The 22,949-nt window shown below is 40.0% G+C and overlaps 1 protein-coding gene across 3 annotated transcripts in view; it reads left to right on the top strand.

Annotated features, from left to right (window-relative positions):
- The window catches only part of ENPP2 (ectonucleotide pyrophosphatase/phosphodiesterase 2), a 56,876-nt gene that overhangs the window by 15,629 nt on the left and 18,298 nt on the right, over positions 1–22,949 (top strand). For all 3 annotated transcript variants that reach the window (XM_054167316.1, XM_009905778.2, XM_054167317.1), the window contains exons 9-13: positions 7,363–7,418; positions 9,801–9,866; positions 10,507–10,579; positions 19,284–19,395; positions 20,971–21,096. In XM_054167316.1, the coding sequence (XP_054023291.1) occupies positions 7,363–7,418; positions 9,801–9,866; positions 10,507–10,579; positions 19,284–19,395; positions 20,971–21,096 (433 nt within the window). The remainder of the gene's footprint in view (positions 1–7,362; positions 7,419–9,800; positions 9,867–10,506; positions 10,580–19,283; positions 19,396–20,970; positions 21,097–22,949) is intronic.

The raw sequence follows: 22,949 nt of genomic DNA on the forward strand, positions 1-22,949 counted from the left end.
TAGACAGTATTGTGGCTTAACTGCAGTGTGACAATTTGTTAAGCAACATTATGCATTGCAAATTTAATTGTGCATCTTACCTTAATCACAATCAGGTAAGAGTTTGTGGGGAGCTAGCTGTTGGGGACTGTACAAATGTCTCTGTATTAAACTATACTTCTAAAGTACAATATAAGCCTATAAATACTTCATCACCTGCTGAGCTGAGTGAAGAACATTTGTAATTCCCACACCCACCATTGGAAAAGCCTATGCTGCCTCAGAGAAGTAAATTTTGTTTCTGGCTTGTAAATAAGGGTCATGAAAAATGTCAGCTGAGAAGAGTTCAAGGAAGTTACACAACAGTGGATGACCATATGTTGGATGAAATCCTCAGAGGAGAGGGGGAGTGTTGCATACACAAATAAGGATGATAAAATAAACCAGCTGAAGTGTTAAAAAGGAAAAACACACAAACAATGTAATAAACTGGAAATGTCTTCCTAAATGGAAACAAATGTGTACAGGAAGGGCTGTAACTCTACTTATTATGTAAGTTTAGCAACTTGATGGAGTGGGCATAGTAGCTGGGTTAATGAGGTGGTATGTACTATGTCATATAAATGATAGTCTCTCTGCAAATGGGAAATTTGTGCATTCTATAACAGAATTGCAAATTTTTCTAAGAAAAAAGTGATCTCCATCTACCTATGGGTTAGACACAGCCCATTTCTCTCTCCTCTTTAGAATTGCCTCTCAAAATCGCATTGACGCATGCTGCCAAAACCGCTGGCTGTTGAGAGACAGGGCAGTAGAATTAAGGGAGGTGGAAGGGAAGTCTGGTCTGCATATCACAGAAATCTAGCCTGTCACGTTGCAGATTCATCTGCTGCTTTTCAGAACTTGGGTCTCAAGTTGGAGTGCTCAAACAACTGCAGCATGGCATTTGGTTTGCACAGAATTGGAGATTACTGTTTGTTTTCCACCCAAGAAGATAGACAAAGTTTCAGGGACCCCCAGCATCCTATTAAAGTTAAAACTGCCTAGAAGAGAATAAAATCTAATTTTCATAATCTCTGAAATAAATGTCTTGCTCCTGGAAACTGGTTTATTGTATATAGTGTTGTCCAAATGTGAGGCTTTGGCATTGTTTGTTTTTCTTCTTTTTGAATTACTTGTTCTAATGCTCAGCATCTTGCTGGAAAACAGGCAGATTAGCGAGGACATCAGGGGAATTTGGCAGATGAAAGGCTGAATGTTCTACACCAGGAATTATGAGATATTAATTGTAATAGCATTAGGAAATGAAGAAAGAGGGAGAGGGTCGCTGACAGCCTTTTGAGCTGGTTGTGGGACTTCCTGAAATCCAGTCTCTGATTTAGCACACAACATTGATTTATTACATAGCCTTAAAACCACCTTGTATTCAAAACAAAAGTGTTTGAGAGGAAACAGCTGCAAAACCACTCCTTGTACTGCTACAGCATCTCACAGAAATGGTGAGCATCAGCGCCCGTGCTCACAAGGGAGAAACTATTTTTCATGACACTGAGACTTTGTTTTCATCCCAAGTAATTTTAAGCACTTAAAGCAAAGGCCAGCTGCCTTTTTCTTAAGTTAAGCAGTAGTTTTCCATATCTTGATTTGCTGTTGTGAGTTTAAGCTTACACTGTAGACAATATGTTGCTTTTTTTTAGTGATCTTTCATGATCCTTAGAAATAATCCATTGGCTTCCCCAAGGTCAGAATACAACAGATGTAAAACTGCCAGCCTGTGGTTAATAGGGACAGGTAGGCTCCTTCAGAAATTTAACCCAGCTTGGACTGGGGTTTGGGTGCAAGGATGCTTCCCTTCTCAGAAATTAATTACTTTTAAAATGAATATATTTTTTTAGGGCACCTTGCATGAGGCTTCATTTTCTCTATTAGCCTTGTAAAGAAAATGCAGCACTCAAAAAGGACCCAGCTTGAGATGCTGAGATAATCCTTTAAAAGGGTCATGACATTCCTGGATAAGTCACAGCATGTCATGAAGCTGTCTTAACAGTTTGCAAACTGCCTGTAGATGCTACTCATCATCACTACACATCTCAACTGGATATTCCTGCTATCATCTAAGTTCCATGTTCTCAATGGATCTTTGGGATAAATTGTTTTTCGGGGTGGTTTTTTTTTTCTCTGTTTATTGGAATCTTGTTGATTTTGACTACCTAGTGATTACAGAAAGCACTTATTTTCATTTGCTTGCCTTCTCAGTCTGACATTGGCAGGATAGGTAAGTCTGTAGGAGCCCAGGCTCTGCAGAAAGCTGTCATCTGCCTTTTTGTCATGAATGCATTTTGCAATCACTTTGTAGATTGATGGAGGAAGCAGAAGAAGGCACGTCTGTAACTTTTTACAAGTATCTCCTTTGGTCTCTCTCTGGAGCTATGAAAAAGCAACAAGGTTCTTTGAGTATGTCTCATTATTTAATAGACTCTGTGTACCAAAATTTTCTGTCTGGGTAAGAAGGCAATGTTTGGTTGTCAAGGCTGTGATATCACAGAATTGTCAGGGTTGGAAGGGACACCAATGATCATCCACTTCCAACCCTTGTGCCATGGGCAGGGACACCTCACCCTAGATTAGGTTGCTCAGAGCCACATCCAGCCTGGCCTTAAAAGCTTCCAGGTGTGAGGCTTCCACCACCTCCCTGGGCAACCTGTTCCAGTGTCTCACCACCCTCAAGGTGAAGAACTTCTTCCCAACATGCAATCTACCTATTTCGAGTTTTGTTCTGTTCCCCCTGACACCCTAAAGAGTCCCTCACCAGCTTTCTTGTAGCCCCCTTCAGATACTGGAAGGCCACAATAAATTTTCCTCAGAGCCTTCTTCTCTCCAGACTGAATAGCCCCAACTATGTAATTTGTGTCTTGTTGGAGGGCAAGGAGTGTGGAAGGGACTACTCCACTTTTTACCTTGTTGGCAGGACAAATGGCAAATGCTGCAGGAATGCGATCTTTCCCACCACCCTGCTATTAGTTCACAGAATTTGAGGGGCTGGAAGGGACCTCAAACAATCATCCAGTCCAACCCCCCTGCCAGAGTAGGATCACCTACACCAGATTACAGAGGAACACATCCAGGCAAGTTTTGAATATCTCCAGAGAGGAAAATTCTGCATGCTTGCACCAATCTTGTACATATTTCTTTACCTGAGAAATGCTGTTTTCCCTTTTCCCACCTTTGCCTCTGCATGGAAGTGGTTTCCCATTCCTGCATTACCAGCTGTTGGCTGCAGTGGGTATACATGCTTCCTCTGCTCTTGACACAAATCTTTTTCCCTGGTTGGTGAGCGGGAGCATCTTTGCGCAGTTTGGCAGGATCCAACTTCAGAGCTGTGCCGCCTGTTAGCCCTCATCTGAGATGTGCTGCTGCTGGTCCTTCCTTAGTGCAACAAGTACAAAGTAGGCTTTTCAGAGTTATGGGGTCATACTTATTAATGGAAGTTTAAAAGTAGGGAGTTGCCTCACTGTCTGTGTGGGTTTTCAAAGACAGTTCAGCAGCCAAATTGATTAACTCTGTATGTAGTATCTGTGTGCAAATGTCTCTAGCACAAGAACTTAGGGCTTTTATGTGCCATATGGCATTGCCTCCTAACCTATTAGCCTGTCTATTTTCACCCATAAATAAAGGAGAAGAATGGTAATCATTGAACACATAGGATATAAAAATGACAGTGATTCAACTTGCAGAGTATGTTTCATATACTTCTGAAAACACCTCTGTGTTATTTCTGGAGATATTTGCCAGTGTACCAGGACCGAATCTTTGGATCCATAATTGAACAAGTCCTTTTGCATTGGAAAAGCTAGATATTCTTTAATTGGCATTGTATGAAGACAGTGGTTAATCTTTGATTTTTAGCTTAAAATAGTTATTCCCCTCCCCTCTGCATAAGCAAATCAGTTCAACTGATGGTTGCAATACAATAAAGGCTTGTCCTGTATGCAAAGCAGGGGTGCACATCTGGCATAGTTAAACTACTGACTACAAAATTCTAACATACTAACAGTTAAAAGCTACTTACACATGACAAATAAATTGCATAAGCTCACAAATGGTACTGACCTTGCAAGGCCTAACAGCAAGCTTTATGATAAGTGACCTGAATGGATGTGATCAGCCATGGGGCATATATAATGCATTGCATTTACATGCTGAGTACTGGAACATCTAGAATTAATTTTAAGACCGACTCTTAACCTGCAGAGGAAAGGGAACAATAAGCCTTACTCCCTTCTACTACCAGTTGCTGTGTATGGACAAGGTTGAGAGGGCATCAGCTAAGTTTTTTTTTCTATCCTACACCAACTGACAGCCTACTCCTGTTAGTCTGCAAGACTGGTCGCTTAGGAATATGCAACTAGAAGCAAAGTCCATTTACTTGCATTACTCCTGGTTCAGAAAGGTGTTCACACTGTCTTCACATGGCATTCATGAAGCTCACTCTGTGCTTGACAGGATTAAAAAGTAGCTACCGCCTTCTTGCAGGCATGCTGGGTACTTTGGCAATGTATGTAAGGCTTACTTATTAATCTGTCAGGATGACTACTGTTTTACTTGCTTGGCCAAAGAGAGACTGCCTTTTGGCACATGTTTAAAATCATTACCTAAAATAGGTCATGGGTGATTTCAGCAGTGCTAACAGTCAGGAGCAGCAGAGGACAGCTTCAGTCGCTGAGGGTAGAACTTGACTGGTCTGATTTGGTCAACCAGGCAGGCTAGACCACTAGGACCTGTGTAAGCCAAAGCGCTAGAAAGTCAAACTGGAGTTAACAGATGGTAAAATACAAATACTGAATTCCCTGGACTTAGTTTGTTGGTACCTTCCCAATGATATCTGCAAAATATTTAAACTTTGCTGGAACACAAACACGTTCAAAGAAAAATAAATCTACAGTAGCTCTGTAGGAACAATGGTTTTCCAAGTACAGCAAGACCAAAGAGCATGACAGCAGTGGAGCTGACACTCCTCATGCTGAATTTGTATTTGACCTCATTTCTTTGCCATGACAGAGTTTCACTCCAGGTATAAATCCACAAAGAAAAATGTAATTGCTTTAAATGTGGGCCCTTTCTCACCTGGGAAGCCCATGAACCACCAAAGAACATGGAGTAGTTCTTTCCTTAGTTAGACACTGGGTCCAGGCAGGAGCTCTATACCCTGTGCTGATTTAGATGACACAAATGAGCCTGTGGATGCATCCTTGCATTGCAGTCATACCTCTGCTATGTATGGGCTCGGTGACCTGATTAGTGGATTGATTGTAGGCACACTTCCTCATCAATCCTGTTTACCTGCGTCCTGTCCTTTCAGAGCTAATATTCTATGAGCACTTGAAAACAGTATCTCTGTTATTCAACAGTTCAAAGCCAAATTCCAATACAAATTCAAGGACTTTTTTTTTTTTCCTTTTCTTTTTTTGGATGAGTTACTTTGCTGCCTCATCATCTTCTCATTGTCATCCTGCAACCCCCAGTGCTAGTGTGAGACTGGGTCTGCAGAGGCTGGAGGGGTTGCTTGAAGGACTCCCTGTTTGGTAGCAGGTTAAGCACAGATTAGTATAAACCAACTCTGAAATAAGACTCTCAAGGAGAAGCTTCTGAAAGCAGAGTAGGATGGAATGCATATATGTGGATGTTCTGCTCCTTACTCTTGTATTTATTCAGTAAACCACAATTTCTACAGAGTTACCATGGATATATTCTTCCCTGAAAAAGAGGATACATTACCAAGAAGTTAGAATATGATGAAAACAAACGATCTCTCATAGCTGTGATTCTAGTTTGACTGGAAGGAGTTCAGTAAGCTTTGGAAGAGCAGAAGATGAGAGAAAGGCAAACATGGATAGTTTTCTCATAAATAATATTACAGTACCTAAATTTAACTGCTGCCTTGGTGTGCAGCAAATGATCTTTCATCAGACTCTGCTAAATTTATTTCAATTAAGACTGATAGATGAATAATTCAGGCATAACATTTGAATAATGCATGGCCAGGTGACAGGTTATAAATGTCTGTTGGAGGGTAGAGGGCCCTTGAGTGTATTGTCAAAAAGTTGATTTAAAGTAAACCAAAGATTTTGCAGTTATTAGGTAAGGGAACTACATTTTGGCTTAACTGATATAAATACCAGTGTGTGTAAATAATGGGACAAATAATCTCCTTGTATACATAATGCTGTCCTTTAAGCCATTACCACTTTTGAAATTAGTTTTGAGATAATTTGGATAGTTCCTTGCAAGAGAAAGTTAGTTCTATAGGGCTGCAAACTCATATTGTTTGGTTTCCTTGATTGTGGACCTTTCTGATATTTGGTCATTTTCATTCCCCTGAGTTGTATGTCTATATAAATATATATATATACACACACACACACACACACACGTGTGTGTGTATATATATATATAAAGGAGAGTGAGTGAAGGGAAAGAGAGAGAAAAGGGTAATGAGGATAACCATGGCTGTGGTATGGTTTTCATTAGAGGAAGATCAAACCAGCCAAGGCTACTCTTGCTCAAACAGAACTAGAGGGGAATGTCATGGATATTTGTAGAGAAACTGGAAAAGAAAGCTCTGATAACCTGTTTTCAAAGCATGAGAAGAGCACCCTAGCCCCAGTGAAGCTAGCAGGTATAAACCAAACAAATATGAAAACACACTCGGGCAGTGTGTGGCTACATTGTGGAACTTTGTGCTGCAAACTGATTTAGAGGCAGAAAAATAGGAGGTTTGAGGGACTGGGGGAAAAAATTGAAACATTCTTAGAGATTGCTTCCACCATTTCCATCAATCACTACTTCAGGTGATCTCAAAAAGTTCTTATAGAGGAAGGTGTCCCTCTCTGCTTTCTTTGTATCCCTGCTCACTCATCTGTGCCCTTTTTTTGTGTACTCTTTTCTAACACATCTTTTGTTGAAGGCTGCTAGTGGTAGAATATGGAAAAAGAAAGACATTTATGCAGACACTGATTAGTGCTCAGCCATGTTCTTTCATACCTGATTATCCTCCAAAAGTTGAACAATAAAAGGCTCAGGCCAGTAATGGCTGGTTTTTGGAAAATAAATGGAATACTGGAGAAATTCCTGAGCCAGGAATTTTAATACTTTAAAACAGATTTAGGAGGGGTGAAAATCTGCAGCAGAGTGACTGGTCCAGTTCTGCAGAATTCATTTAGGTTTGTCACTCCACATGCTCAAATTGGGGATGTAAGCTGAAAGTTGCAACTTTCACTTCTAGGCTCAGAGTGGAAGAATGTGTCTCGAAAACATTTTCTTTTGACTAGAGAGGGTCATTAAAGATCTGAGCACCTTATAATCCTCTTACATTTTCCTCATTAGATTTGGATTACTGCAGCCAAGCAAGGAGTGAAAGCTGGCACGTTCTTCTGGTCTGTGTAAGTGTCCTGGGTTTGGGGTTTTTTTTGAGATTTGTGATAATAATTCAGAATTAATTTGTTCCAAGTGATTAAGTTGTTTTCCTTACTCTAAGCATTTGGTAGCCTGGAAACCACACCTGTAACCCTCCCTTGTTTCTTGTGTGCACTGTTTCTGATAAGTAGAGCTGATGCTGGAGTTTGCTGCTCTAAGTTCTATACTCATGCAACATTTTAGCAGTTGTTGGAGGAGATGTGTGACTCTGCAAAAGATTGCTTTCTTTCATGTCACAGCGTGTTGTTTTGCCTCTTTAGTATTGCTAGCAATTTTCCTAGTCCTCCAAGAGTCTGTGGAAGGCTCTTCTTGTCCTCTTGTGTTATCTGACATTAACAGCTGAATTGTCTCAACAGTCTGACTGACTCATGCATTTTACAATCCAGGCTGACCCATCAGTGACATGTCCAACTTCCCTTTCCATAAAGACAGCCTGGACGATCTTTGCTGTTTCTTCTTTTGTTTAATGGTTCCAAGTTATTTTCCCTTATCCTAACTGAGAGATTTTCCTAACTGAGAAAGAATTATTTCTATCATTTCTGAGTTCTGAAGAATTTGTGTGCATCGAGCTCTCTTTCATTTTAGTGTCAGGATTGCAGGAGCAAAGACCCTGGGCAAACTGTCAAGGCTGAAGTAGTAAGGGGGTTTGCCTCTTTTTTGTGTGTGTGTGATTGCACTAGGAATTACCAGTTTTGCTACTCTAAATATCATACAACATATGGAGGGAATAATAAAATATACCATGTACAATGCTGTTGATAGCCTTAGGCTTAGAAGACATCTGATAAAGCTCCAGTCCAGTGCTCTATAAAACAAAGAAATTAGAATAGAATAGGATAGGATAGGATAGAATAGGATAGAATAGAATAGAATAGGATAGGATAGGATAGAATAAATCAGGTTGGAAGAGACCTTCGAGATCATCGCATCCAACACCACCTAATCAACTAAACCATGCAACCAAGCACCCTATCCAGTCTCCTCCTAAACACCTCCAATGTTGGTGACTCCTGATTCCTGAGCTCTACAACTGCATTGTTGCCATAAACACCCTGCCCAATGCATGCTTGGGGATATAAAATATGGAATGTTGCCAAGGATATGTTATGTGAATTACAATAGTAAGAGACTGAGACTTTATGTACGAATGAAACCTATACGCCTTAAAGGTGCATTGTTTAATTAGGCACAAACTGCTTTTGGGCAGAGTTTTCAGCAAACTACCTTAGGAAAACAGAAATGTTACAAATTCTTAATTGAAATAATGGATTATTCCCCACCCCCCCCCATTACACAATTAATAAAAATTGAAAATTGGACAATAGCCAAGATTACAATTCTGGTTTATGAGAATGCCTTCTTTGCAAATGTTAACATGAATTCTTATTTTTATAGTTGTTTTACTACCAAAAGTTCCTTACATAGCTGGAGACTAAAGACCACTGTTGTTCTACAAGGCATTCAAAGCTAACTTGTTTCATAATGGCTGTTGGTATCTCTATTTCTCTGTCAGACGTTTCTAAAGAGTGCTGAATTCAGTCCAGCACAGTGAATCCAAGATGATTGTATTTGATTCCTGCCTTAGGATTCTGCTGTTGAAATCTGTGGAATCTGAACTAATTATATAACACCTAGTTATAAAACAACTAACCTGTAGAGCTTTCCTGAGATGAGATATTTGGGACTTTAGCAGCTGTTTATAAGGTTAGTCATTTCCATGGTATGAACTTGGCCTCAGTAGCCAAGTAAGAAGACTCAGCATGCAAGCAGTGAAATAGGATGAGTCTGTTCTGCAGAGTGAAAAGCTGTCAAAGTTGTACAAGCCGCTGTGCTGATAACCTGGTGTTTCAGATGGCTCTGTTTTGTTTTACACCAGCCTAGTCCTCAGCTTGGTTACTATTAAGTCAGCATGAACTTTGCTGGTATCTTCAAGGCTACCAGGGCAGTAGTTTAAACCTGACATGAGCAATTCAATGGTTTTTACTCATGCCAGCTATCCAATGGCAGCACCACTGTGTGCAACAAAAGTTCATCTGGGTTAAAATTATCAGAATGGATCTTCATTTACTCCTGTTTAGAACAGCTAGATTTACTGCTTTGAGTTCTGACTCCAGTTACAAACTTTTAATCCTTTCTTTTGGAGTGTGTGGACATGCAGCACATCTGAAGTGATACTGTTTGTAAAATAAGAGCTAGTATCAAGCAAGAAAGAATATACAGCATACTAAAAGCAAATACTGTTGTTGTGATTGATGTGAATTATGTTAGAATCAGTTCATAGCCAGGCTTTGTTGATACTGCTTTTATTCTATGATAAAGAAGTATATTTTTCTATTTTTTGGTTCCAGTGTCATCCCCCATGAGCGCAGAATATTAACAATACTGCAGTGGCTAACCCTTCCAGACAATGAAAGGTACTTCACTTATTGCTATCTGCTTGTTTGTTGCACACTCTCACTGGCTTGAGGATTTGCTCAGAGTTTGTGCTTAGGTTTCCATGTTGGTGTTTCCTCTTTTAATCTCAGCTTTTAGCCATCAGCATTCTGATTCTTCTCAATAAATGTATGGTGTGAGTTTGCTTCATCTCAAAAAAATATTTGGTTACGTGGATTAACTTGGATTGTCCTTATCCCACTGAGTCTAATATGGTTTAACAACCCTACAGGCAATGGAAGTTGCAGAACTGGACCTTGAAGACTGAGAAAATGTTAAGACTTTAATTAGGAGTATGTGGTAGTTCCCACATGCTGCTGGCTGCAATGCTCAGGCGAGCTGCTGTTTTGATCTCTCCTGCAAGACTTAGAAAGAGCATGTGTCCTCAGATGGTACCCCATGTGCCTCCCTGCATGTGTTCTTGGATTTAATAAAACTGTAGAACAACTAATTGCTTAATCACATCATGGAAACATATGACTGAGGAACAGCTCCTTTTCCATAAAGCCAACTCTCATTGAAAGGTTGACTTGATTTGGCTTGACCTTACAGGTCTGGGGTTTTTTTTGTTGTTGTCAAAGGAAAGCTGTCCTAAACAAGACCTTTCTTTCTTTCTTTCAGGCCGTATGTTTATGCTTTCTACTCTGAGCAACCAGATGCTGCTGGCCACAGATACGGTCCTTTCAACTCAGAGGTTAGTGCAGATTTTCTTCTGCACTCTTCTTCTTCTGTGTCTCAAATACATTTTGGAATTATTGCCACTGCTCAGGAGTATTATTTTTTAGTAACTTTTTTCACTCATTTGTGCAGCATGCTTCCCCACTGCCAGAGAAAGCAAAGTTACTGTCTAACAGATTTATCATGTGAGAGTCGCTTCTGAGAGAAGGAACTGCCTGTGCCTTTCAGGAGGTTATTTCTCTGTGTGATGTGATAATGCAAATGGAAAGACTTATCTGGCAAGGACAGAAGTATATTTGAGTTCAGCAGCATAATTTCACTTCTGTCTGCCAGTTTATCCTTCTTAAAAGTAATAAAAATATAATGCATAAAATACCCCCAAAAAATGCAGAGAAGAAAAAGCTTTCTCTAGAGCTGACAGCCTGCAGTAGCTGAAGTAATTCCAATCTGTCATGAGCTGTAAAAAGCTGCTATTTCCATTTTCACATAGGCCCTGCAGGGGTTCTGAAAGCTTGGCCAGTACTGTTCCCACAGGACCCCACTGTTGAGTTTGGAAAAAGTTTTGAAGTACTGTGAGGTATTTTAAGGAAAAATTCTGTGTAAAAAGCCTACTGTGGTTTAACCCCTTCTTTGAGCTTTGGATATCTGACTGGGTCTAAGGAGTACTGCTTCTCTGCCAACACTGTCTAGGTTGCAAGAAATTAAAAGGCTATGCACTTGCCTGGGATTTGTGGGGAGGTAAAGATAATTCTGCACCCGAATATCCTACTACTTCGGGCAGCTGAGATCTAGCACCCCTGATGATCTCTGACATCTGGCAAAGGTCTTCTAGTTTCAGTGCAAATGTATGCCTGCCATCACGAGACTTTCATGCATGGCTTTTAAAGAGTATCAGTATCAGTATCACTAAGGTTGGAAGAGACCTAAACAAATGTATGCAGATCTTCAAAACCTGAAGGTGTTTCCGATACCTCCCTTTTGTAGGTGCTACAAATCTTCTCAAGCAGCCAAGTAAACATCAGTAGTTTCTTGTTTAGGATTCATTTGATACCTGTTCTTTACTGGTGAGGAGATCAAAGAGAAGCAGTATTCATTTTATTATTTTTTTTAATACGTTTGAGTTATCTGGGCTGTTTAACTAAGCTTGAGGTAGTTATGAACTTCTTTGTCAGCAACACTGCATCTGTAGCAGTTTAAGCCACAGTCTCAGAGCAGTGGATATGAGGAATTATTCCAAACCAGCACTGCAACACCATGCTGGATAGGAAGAAGTAATCCTTTTTCTGGATAAGCAGTGGTTAAAATCTGCCAACGCTCTTGCTAAATTGACAGGCATTGGTATGTCTCCATATTGCCATTTGGCGGAGAGCAGGAGAAACGTCTGACTCAGTCAAGCAAGGTGTTGGGAATTAGAGCACTCTGATTCAAAGCTGCTTTACAGTTTCTCTTATTGAATTGTTAAGAGCAATATGTGTGGGTTGTGACTGACAACTCTAATTCTATTTATCTGTAGACAGCCACTTCCTTCTGAACAGAGTTGTGGGGCTCTTTCCATGGACTTAACGGAGAATGCGAAGTGATGGCATTTAATTTGTTCTTTGAATTGTGGACTTTAACAAGCTAGTTTAGCATCGAATGTGGTAATCTAGTTTCAGGTTAAATATAACTATGAGAAAAGTGAAGTGTAATTGTATCATTATAGGAAATGTCATTATCCAAGCAAAAAGGCCCCGAAGGCTCTTATTTTGGGGGATTCATATGAATGGTTACCTGAAGATTTGCCTCCAATTGCAAATCAGTGCTTAGGCTCTTAGTAAGTTTGAATCAATAGCTTATGAAAGTTTTACTAATGGATTTATGCCATTTGTGTTGAACACAAGAAGAGCCTGACATTGATTTTTAGCAAATTGAGAACAGACAAGTTAGCAGATGGGGATGTATTGGCTTGCAGTTCAAACAGCAGACAGAACTTTGTGAATGGAAATTTAAATAAATGGATACAGCTGTGTGAGTGTGCAGATGCTGAGATTTGCTATGGGCCTGGCTGTAGGAGAGAAAAGCTAAGAATTATTGGGGGTTTTGTGGTTTTGTGACACTGTTCTCAATATAATTTTTAGGACCGATTCAGTTTCCGTAAACCAGCCAGGAAGAAAGTGGATTCTCAAAGGGATCCCTTTCAGCTGATTCCCTGGTACTGAGAGCATGACCTACCCATGGAATCATTCTTTTCTTGCATACAGCTGGCAGCAGATAGACATTTGGACTAGTATTGACCATTTAATTTTCCTTCATGCAAAGGCAGATCAGCCAGACAGTAGTGTTCAAAAGCAAACTCTCCACAATTCTGTGTTGTATTTAAGATGGGCTTCTCATTTCTTCTTTCAAAAGGTGAAGAAGCTATTTGAAGTGTGAGGAGTTTTCTTGCTGCATTTAGTAGGCTGAAGAATAGTTTTATACCTTGAAAATGTCCAAATCTGATAGATATCTCTTAGAGAAAACTGAATGTTTACTAGAACTTGTTATACCAAACAATGTTCAAAATGTATTTTAAATGTATGTTCTTAAAGGTCTAATGGCATCCATTACTGATCATTTTTCAGTTTCCAGATTTCAAAAGATGGCACTTACAGCCTCACAGGACATACACAACAGCTGATGAACAGAGTGTCTTAAAAGCTAGAAATAAAAGGACTTAGATGCATTTAAGCTTTATTGGTGAATTGCCAGTGTTGTTGAAATAGATGGAACACAGGTTATGGCCACTGAGCACTAGGCTTTGCATGTGTTCTAACATTGTGAATTTCAGTGTAAACGAGTTGCTATCTAGGTTTTGGGGTTTCCTTTTTGGGTTTTGTTTGTTCATTTCACTTTAGTTTCAGGTTTTAAGGTGAGACATGAGTGAATTTCTCAGGAAGCATTCCAGTGATTTCATTACATTTCCAGGAGTAGCTCTGTGACTTTATCAAATATGTGCTTGCTCTTGATTTTACTTCTGCATCTTTTATTTTTGTTTTCCCCTGCTCTGTGCTTCTGCAGTTGAACTCCGGTAGGTTGGTCCATCTGGGTCAAGAAGCAGAGCTTTGGCTGGCTAGTTCCCCTTGTGATGTTACAGTTCCCTTCTGTAAGTGGGGAGGGATTCGTTTCCCTCCTCCATAACTCTATTCTGACTCTTCTTAAGCAAGACTAAGATTTGGCTGGTTAATGAGAACTTGGCTTTTATTTTTGTTTTTTCTTTTTTATCTCCTAGCTAACTTTTAAAAAAACCCCAAAACATAAACAAATTCTAGAAATGTACTACAATAAGAGCTGTAAAACACATCAAAACCTGGCACTGCTAAGCCATTCCTGCTGCTCCTCTAACACGCTGTCTTGAGACGGCCATTTTCAGTATTCAGACCTTGGGTCTCCTGCGCTCGTGTGTTTCTGGCATTGTAGAGCTTTGTCTGAGCTGATTCAGAGACAGTAAAATGAGAATCCTTCCTTTTCCTGCTGCTCCTCTCATCAGGACTGCACAAAGCTTGAAGCATTTTAAAAACAGAAAACTTTGGTGCTGCTTTATTAAAATGCCTTTCTGGAGAGAGACGAATGAGACTGGACTAGAATCTCCTTTCCAGCTGCTTGCCTTGGAAGCAATGAAACAGCATGGCAGATGGTAACATCCCCTTCCTTCCCTTCCCTGTTTACATAGCTCTGTAACTGAACCAGCTGTGAGAAGCTGCCTGAGTACGTAGAGGTTAAATAACACCATAAATCTCCAACTCTCCTCAAGCCCATTCAGCATGTTCCCTTATACACAACATATCATGTGCTGCCCAGTAGGCATCATCTCTCAGCACTTCACATGCAATCCTGAGCGGTGCCAAGAGCCTGTGACTTGTGTTAGAGTCAGTGAGGGTGGTACAGTTTAAAATTATGAGCAAGCTGAGTAATGGAATAGTAGTTTTTTTCCAGTTATATCACACATTCCCCACCCCCCATTCCCCCTTCTATCCTGGATATTTGTGCATTTATGAACAATAACATTACTCCATAAGATGCTGCAGTGAAAGTGCTAGGAAAGCAAATTCTCAAATTGCCCATAAAGCTGGCAGTAAGGCAGGTAGCAGGGTAGCCCTGCATAGCTGATGTGGGATGTGAAGAGTAGAAGCTCCGTGCTGAGTCACACTTTCATAGTTTTGCCCTGCAGACCTGCAGTCCCCTGCTGGTGATTTCAGTGGGGTGTATGGCCTGGCACACCATGGTGGCACCTGCTAATGCTACTGATGATGGGTGCCTGGTGTGACTGATTCTGCCAAGCGTTAGGTGTGGGAAACCTTGCAAGAAAGCCATTTGGACTGAACAGGCTCTGGTACTGAAACTGTCAACTGAACGAAAAGTTGTGATTCTACCATCAATCTACCCCAGATACTCATTAAATTGTATGCAATTAATGGTACTTAAATTGAAATTAAGGTTACTTACATTTTGATAACATTAATGGATTACTATTTGATCAACAAACCTCCCCATATAATTATATATTTTGAAAACCAGAAGCCCAGGATATTTTCTGAAGCACCAATTTAATTTGCTTTTATACTGTCTGCTCTCATAGCTGCTGTTCTGCTTTCAGTACAATTTGGTGGATTCATCCTTAAAGTAGCCAAATTCTAAATTGTCCCAAAGCTTACATTTTTGAAAAGGCCACAGCTTTATGCTTCAGTATTATCTGGCACAAGTAGCTTTACTATCTTATGTGAGTTGAGACAGGCTTTTTTTCTGAGTCCAGACATCTCTCCCTGCCAGTACAGGAGAGTAGTTATGGCTCCTCTCTTACTACGCCTAAGACACCTAAGAGAAAGCTTCCTCCTAAGAGGAGACAGGAAAGACCAGTTGCAGCTCCAATGAAAAGAAGAAGAAAAGTACATAGAGTGGATCAATATTCTGCGGAGGCTCGTCGGAAGAACGTAAGTTTCCATATGTTCCAAAATGTTATGATGGCAGTGCCGCCTTGCAGGCACTGCTCCAGCTTTACTTTTCTCAACTTGGGAGTTTGCTCCATGCTTCAGGTTGGGATTTTGCAGACAAAACTTCTGTAAATGTACTGAAGGACCCAAAGGAAAGCAGCCAAACCAGACCAAGTCTTTTGGGAGCTATGTTTTTCTTGTTTCAGACTCTGCTTGTGTTAGGGAAAGTCATCTTTATAATGCATCTCTTTATATTTTTAAATCCAGCCATCAGCTAAAAGCAATGCCAGGTAAATCCCTGGTGGTGCTGGCTTGTCTGAGCTATTACAAGTTCTGCAATATGTTGTAGCTTCTCTTGCACCCCAGCCAGGTGATTATTTGCAATTCTACATTGATGGTTTTGTAAAAGTCCTGAAAATGTGGCTCATAAAATCTAAAAGGAAAATAGCTTCTAAAAAAGAAAACAAATTAAAACTGTATTTTTTAGCCAATTTCTGACATTGGAAGGGAGGGGATTCTTTTTTACCTGATTTCTGAACATTTTATTTGTGCTAGGAATGATGCAGAAGTCTGTTTTCACAAGGATAAGGACAAATGTAAATTGCTTTCCTAGGAAAGGGGACAAATAGAGGAAAGTGGTATTCCTTAGTGTACTGCCTTTTCCTGCTGGCACTAGCACACACCCTGGGAAAGGTTATAGACCACTTCAGTATTATTTTCATTCCAAAAACTTAATTGAATAACTATTCAAATAAACAACTGTTTCTCCTATAAGCTTTCAACAAAAGCCTTGGCACTTCACTATATCCAAAAAGGGACTATACATAACTTGTCTCAATAGCTTTTTTCCTGGGGGGTGGTTTTGGGCTTGTGTGATTCAAGTTCAAATGGCACTTTTGAGACCAATTATTTAAGTGTAAAGTTGTGGTAGACAGAGACAACGCAAATGATCAGGTATAAGAAAACAGGAATTTTCCAGAGAATTTTTAGCATAGATTTGCCAGAGAGGAGAACCAATAACTGCTGTGGATGGCATTGCTATTACTCATTTGTCAATCTAAATTATACCCTTCTGGCCTGTAGTAGATAGTTTATAACATTCTGACTGATGTGACCATATGTGACTCGGGTTTTTTTTCTCCTTTTCCTTTCTTTCTGTGGTCAAAAAGTACCTCGCACTTACTCCTAAAGAGCTCTTCCTGCTAAGTCAGCTGTGAAAATTTATCAGTATTACTTCACACACACAAAATCCTACTGTTTTTAGTTCCCATCATATCTACAAGTTAATCTTTTGGTGTTGAGAGCAGTGGAATATAGTACAGGCTGGATACTACCATTTTTGTTTTAAAAGGATGAAGTGAAATTCTTTCTTCTTTCTAATCAAACTCGTTCTAAAGGAAACTGAAGAGATAATCCAATTGTGGTCTCTGTGTCTGAGATCATGGGATGTGATACAGAATCACAGAATATATTTGGAAGAGACCTTCAAGATCATCCAGTCTGACCTTTGACCCAGCACTGACGGGTCAAAACCAAACCACGTCCATGAGTTCCAGTTCCACACACCATATTACCAACTTGCTATTGTTACACTGTCTTAGAGATCCATATACCCTGAAATACAAAATGTTTCCATTCAGCCTTCAAAGTCTTGATACCAACAGTAGGTAAAAGTATATGCAGGAGTGTTAAGGTTTTTACCAATAAGTCTTTGGAAGTTGCATTTGGGAAAGAACATGAACTGTAAGAGCAGCATGTCCACACAAAAAAAATGCTCACTTGAATATTCCACCTACAGCCAGCCTTAGACTGCAAGAGCTTGAGCATTATGTAGAATAATAAGAGACAGATGAATTTTAAACCTGAAGTGAGACAGAACAAAATGAGATGAAGAAGTAGTCATGAGGGCCTTTCTAAGAGCTGCTTTGAACACAGTCAAGTAGTGAAAAGTGCAAAGCTGAAGGGATTGATTTTTTTTGTGTGTGTTGGTTTTCTGTGTGGGATTTGTACACTTCTAAACCCAGGATTTTTCATTTATATTGACCTTCTTACAGGTTCTTGCATGTCTCTGCAAGTTTACTGATTGAATTGATGAAGAGGGTAGCTAAACCCAATTGCCATCACTCAGGAATCCTTGATATCTCTGGGAATACTGTGAACTTCTTTTTTGTTATTTTTTTTTCTCTTTTAATTTTTTTATTTTATAAGAAGTGTGAAGTCTGCTGACAGAAGTAAACATTAGTGGGGAATCCATCTGGATTTCCAGCTTCCTTGAATAAGCTTTGGATTCAGAGCAAAAGTTGTACTTCCTTATGTGATGGATTTTATACAGAGAGTTTCATAAAAATGGAATTCCCCTTTGTCAAAGAAATTCTTTGAGAGCAGAGGAATGCTGAAACCATTTCCCCCCCTAAATTCCAAATGTTTCAAAGATTTAATTAAACTGCCTGCTTATGCTTTCCTGAATTAAAGTACTTCAAATTTTCACTGCTCGCCTGAGCCACTTCCATATGTTGCAGGAACTGTTCTTCCTATTCTCCACCACGATTCCATCTCTCACGAGCTGCTTCTCTGTGTATTTATAGTGCCACATGGGGGATGACATTCCCTACCTCATCTTACAACCTATCAGGCTCTTTCAACATCCATTCTTGTCTGTGATGCACAGTCTGAGAAGCAACCGGCAATTTAATGTCCTGAATCTTGTGTTGTCCCACAACTGCAGATTAGTGGGTCAGGCAGAGGGAGAATTTCTGAACCATCTCTTTCTGGGTTACACTAACATGAAGTTGGGTGTTGTTTTTTTTTCTTCTCAGAAAATTCTGCCCAAACCTAGTTTGATCTCATCCAAAACTTGTTAGCATTTTGTTTGTCACTGGGAGCATGTTTTGTTGTGGATACTTGGACCAGCCAAATCAAACAGCCGTCTGACGAGGAGGTTGGCATATAGCGACAAGAAATGTTTTCTTCTCAAAGCAAAACAAAATCTGTGTCCTCTGCCTAAAAGCTTTCTTTAAAATGCTTCCCTTCTCTCTGCCATCTGGTAAAAAATGTTGCATTTGCTTGTAGCTGAAAACACAGTCCTGTGAAGGTATCTTAGTGTTTTCTGTTTTGTTGCTCACTGAGAAGGAAACTTGCATGAAGAAATCACAGTACTGTATCCATGTCTTCTGGGGCCTGTCAACAGTTTTGCCAAAACTGCCATTTGAGATGTTGGAAACTCTTGGCTTTGAAGGTGAAGAATGCTTCCTCTGAGCCCCATGTGCTACTCAAATGACTTGCGTGTTGTCATCCTAGCATCAGATGTCCTTTGAAGTCAATTTCATTAAGTGATTTGGCATATGAATCCTAAACCCAAAGCTTAATTTTGTGTTAATGTTTTGACTGAACCACCCACATAAAATAGCCTTTTAAAAGCACTGCTGTTTACCTATAAGAAACAAACTGAACCCCAGTGTCACATGCGTTTTTCTAACATACATACTTTGTTTTCCCAAGTGTACATGTGTCCATGGGATGCTTAGCATCAACCCTAAAGATCTTCTGCTGTCTTCTGTCAACACCTCAGCAGGGCTTTCTCGTGATGAAATAATAATGTGGATAGAGAAAAGGAATTGGTACAATGATTGTAGGTGTAACAGCTCAGCCAAGGCTTTGCCTCTTGACCTAGATGGTTATCCTATCGGAGTTGTGCCAAAGGACCTCCACTCGTAAAAGAAGTGAGAACCCTTCAATGACAGAATTCACTTCTTTCCTTTCTGCATATTTATACAGATGATGGTGAATCCCCTGAGAGAGATTGACAAAACAGTAGGACAACTAATGGATGGACTGAAACAGTTGAAATTACATCGATGTGTCAATGTCATCTTTGTTGGCGATCATGGTAAAATGAGCAATATTCTTTATCAGTATATAAATGCTTGAGCAATGTAGATGTGCATATAATAGGTGGCTTAAATGAAAATGCCATTCAAGAGATTTTTGTGTTGATTTTTTTCTGTCAGCTTAAATCCCAAAAACCAGCCCAGCTGGTGTAGACTGGCCGCTCGCTCAGAACACCTGTTAATTGTCATTGGTGGACATCTCTTTCCCAGCAGTGGCCTGGGTATTTACATCTCCACTTAGAGTTTTTCAAAGCTTGACATGGTTTATAGCACATCCAAGTGCAAGTCCCTTGCATACAGTAGAAGGCTATAATGTGCCTAGAGTAATCCTTCTGGGAGTTTTTATAGAAGGAAAATAGGCAGTAGCACTGATCTCCTCCTTGTGAAGGAAGGAGTAGGACTTGAGCGTGACATAGTTCCTTGTCAATTAGTGAGTCAAGTTATCCTGCTGGGAGAAAGACTGGAATATCTGTAAGGGACTGTGGCCAGTTTGGATGGAAAATGTCATCAAGTTAATGGAGAAAAACTGCAAAGATAGTTCAGACTCAGGTGGGGAGTCGCTCAAAAGCAGATACTATTTGGTGAGTCTTATCCTTTCAGACATCAGATGAGGGTTGACAGTAGAGGAAATCATAAATACTATCAAAGACAAAAAGAAAAAGGTTTTATTAAAGAAAAATGTGACCATGTTTGAGATAAACCTGTTTCTGCATTATTTTTTAGTGATGCCACCAAAGTTCCTGTTCTGTTTAGAACTCTGTTTATGACAGTCTTATAGGAACTGCTATGTTAGCAATAAAATGTCACATGAGTCCTATTTGGCTGTGGGGAAAGAAGGGTAAGGGGCAGGGAGGATTTCCAGGGGAGGCAATTTGGTGCTGAGAGCTGCCTGTGACTGGGAGGACATTCCTCCCTGCCACAGAGGGCTGCAGGAGAGAATTGTTGATCTGCAGCTGCCTTAGGACAGACCACCAACAGACAATACCTTTTGTGTGTGAGCCTTCTTAAAATCCTTTGTTTAAAAAAAAAATAAATCCCAGAGCAGTACACTAAACTAGAAACAGACTTTGATTTTTTTTCCATGAGCTTAGTTTGGAGAAGTGTCAGTGCACACATGGTATATATATGGTGCCTGTTTCTACAGTGCTGAGACTGGTGTTTCTCTTATGTAGGCAAGTGCTAAAATCACCCCTAGTTTGACTCCTGCCAGTGTCTGATGTTGGAATTAGATGACTGAGAAGAGCAAGAATGAGGTTAATCATACACAAAAAAAAAACCCCAACCAACTAAAAAAAACCCCACAAAACAACCAAAACCCCCAAACCAACCAACAAAACAAAAACCACCCAAAAACCTAACAATCCAAAAACCCCAACAAACAAAAGAAACAGAATGCACAACAATCAAAAGAGACAGAATACACAACAAACAAAAGAGACAGAATACACAACAACAAAAGAAACAGAATACACAGCAACAAAAGAAACTATATAGTCAGTTTGGGGTCTCCTCCTGTGTTGTTTTGGAAAATGTGTTTCTTTTCAAGGATTAATTCTGCTTTTTTCCTTCTGCAGGGATGGAAGACAGTACTTGTGAAAGAACTGAATTTTTAAGCAACTACCTGACCAATGTGGAAGACATTGTTTTGTTGCCTGGATCTTTAGGGCGAATTCGACCTAAATCTAGTAATAACCTAAAATGTAAGTTCATTTAATTGTACCCCTTATGTCCTGAGGACTAAACCCCACCCCTTCGTTGGGCTGATGTTGTCCAAAGGGCAGAAGTTCATAGTGTGTCAGCAGGGCACTTGGAAAGAAGCCTACTGAAAGCCACCTGCTTGCTCGCTTCCCGGTCTGTAGTTCACAGACCCCACAGTAGTAGAGCTGTATCAGGCTGATGGTTGAAGTCTTCTTGGTTGAACCACATGCTTGTGCAGCAAAGTGAAACTCTTGAAGCCAGTTTCACATGCCAGCTTACACATTATTGTGAGTTTATTCATGCGTTTCTTGCCTCTGCCAACAGAAATAGGATTTGGAAGATCTCAGCACCACTCTGATTCGATATGAAAAAAGTCTGGTACCTTTCCTGAGTTAATGGAAAATGGGAATTACTAACTTTGAATTCAGTATCTTCATACTTTTGGCACAGATGAGAAGCTGCATGGGTTGCTAAATAGCAACAAGCTGGGGAAGTTGAGAAGTATGAGGGAGATTAGAAAATGCATTGAGAGTAAATGTTGACAGTAGATCTTGCTGCCTTTTGTACCATGCTGTTAGTAATTCATCCTGACTTGGTGTTTGAGATTAGCTGATCTTGATGAGAGGGCTCAGGCAGGAGTCCTCTAGTGAAACTGACCCTGTGATTTAAAGCATTTCAGCGTTAAAGCATTACAGATCTAGCTGCACTGCTACTACTCTGAGGAGTACTACTGCCTCCAGGGCAGCAGCACCAGGACAGGGATTGTACCAGCACTGTGGCTGCTCTGGTTCAGTGTACCAGGGCAAACCTGGCTTTGCCAGCAGGTTACTTATAAATTAACTACAAGTGCTTATGAGTTTTTTTGCAGTGTATGCTACAAGGCAGCATTTGGTAGAGGGGAAGACCAAATAGCTGTGACAGCCAGCTTGACCCCCTGTAACACTTCAGTGTTCAGTTTGCTTGAGGACAGGTGTTACAAAAAAGTTGATCTTTGATGATGACATATTCTCAGAATAGTAGGAGAAATCATAAGAATGTGGTAAAACTTTCTTAGCTGCTGATTTATTATGCTGATTTATTATGCATTTAGTTGCTATAAGCTAATGTACTTGGGTATTTATGCTCCAGGTATATGGAATGAGTGTGTAAAGGTCTGTTGAAAACTTACTAATCTAGCAGAAAGACTGAATTCCTACGCCTCACTATCTACTGAAAATTTACATTTCAGTTCTGAGAAGACTTTTTTTTTGTTTTAAAAAAACCCTTGAATTCCCAAATTGCTGAGGAAAATTAGTTTTCATTGGAGGATGCATGGCAAACAGGTCAACCATTCTTACTGACCTCTGAGTCATACTAGTCGTTTTCCCACAGTACCATGTTCCTCAGTTGACCTCAGTCCATAGCTTACTAGTTTGAATATTTGCAATTGTTTATAAATCAGCAGTTTCAATATAAAACCCAAAGAAGCACATTCCTTAGTTTTAGAACTGGAGTCTGCCCAGATAAATGGCAAATTACCAACAATTTCATTCCTCCTTCATTTTCATAATAAGTGGTACTGCCTCAATACTGCAGACACACCTTTGCAAGGAGTAAGCCTGAAGCTTGTGATTTGAGAGTCTGCAGAGCTCATTTCAAGATCAGTGAGATTCTGCCTTAATCAAGCAAAACAATCATAGTTTAGCAAGACATTTAAATTTCCTAAGATTATTTCCTTTAGCCTCCTGTTTTTTTTTCTCTTAGGACTAAAAAATGTTCCCCACCTCACTGAGGAAAACAGTATTCGTGTAGACTGTCGCTGGTTTGGAGCTTTTTGCATCTTGCCTCTCCCTTTCATAGTCCAAAGATGTATCCA

This window comes from Dryobates pubescens, chromosome 14 (assembly GCF_014839835.1).
Source record: "Dryobates pubescens isolate bDryPub1 chromosome 14, bDryPub1.pri, whole genome shotgun sequence".
Lineage (NCBI taxonomy): Eukaryota > Metazoa > Chordata > Aves > Piciformes > Picidae > Dryobates > Dryobates pubescens.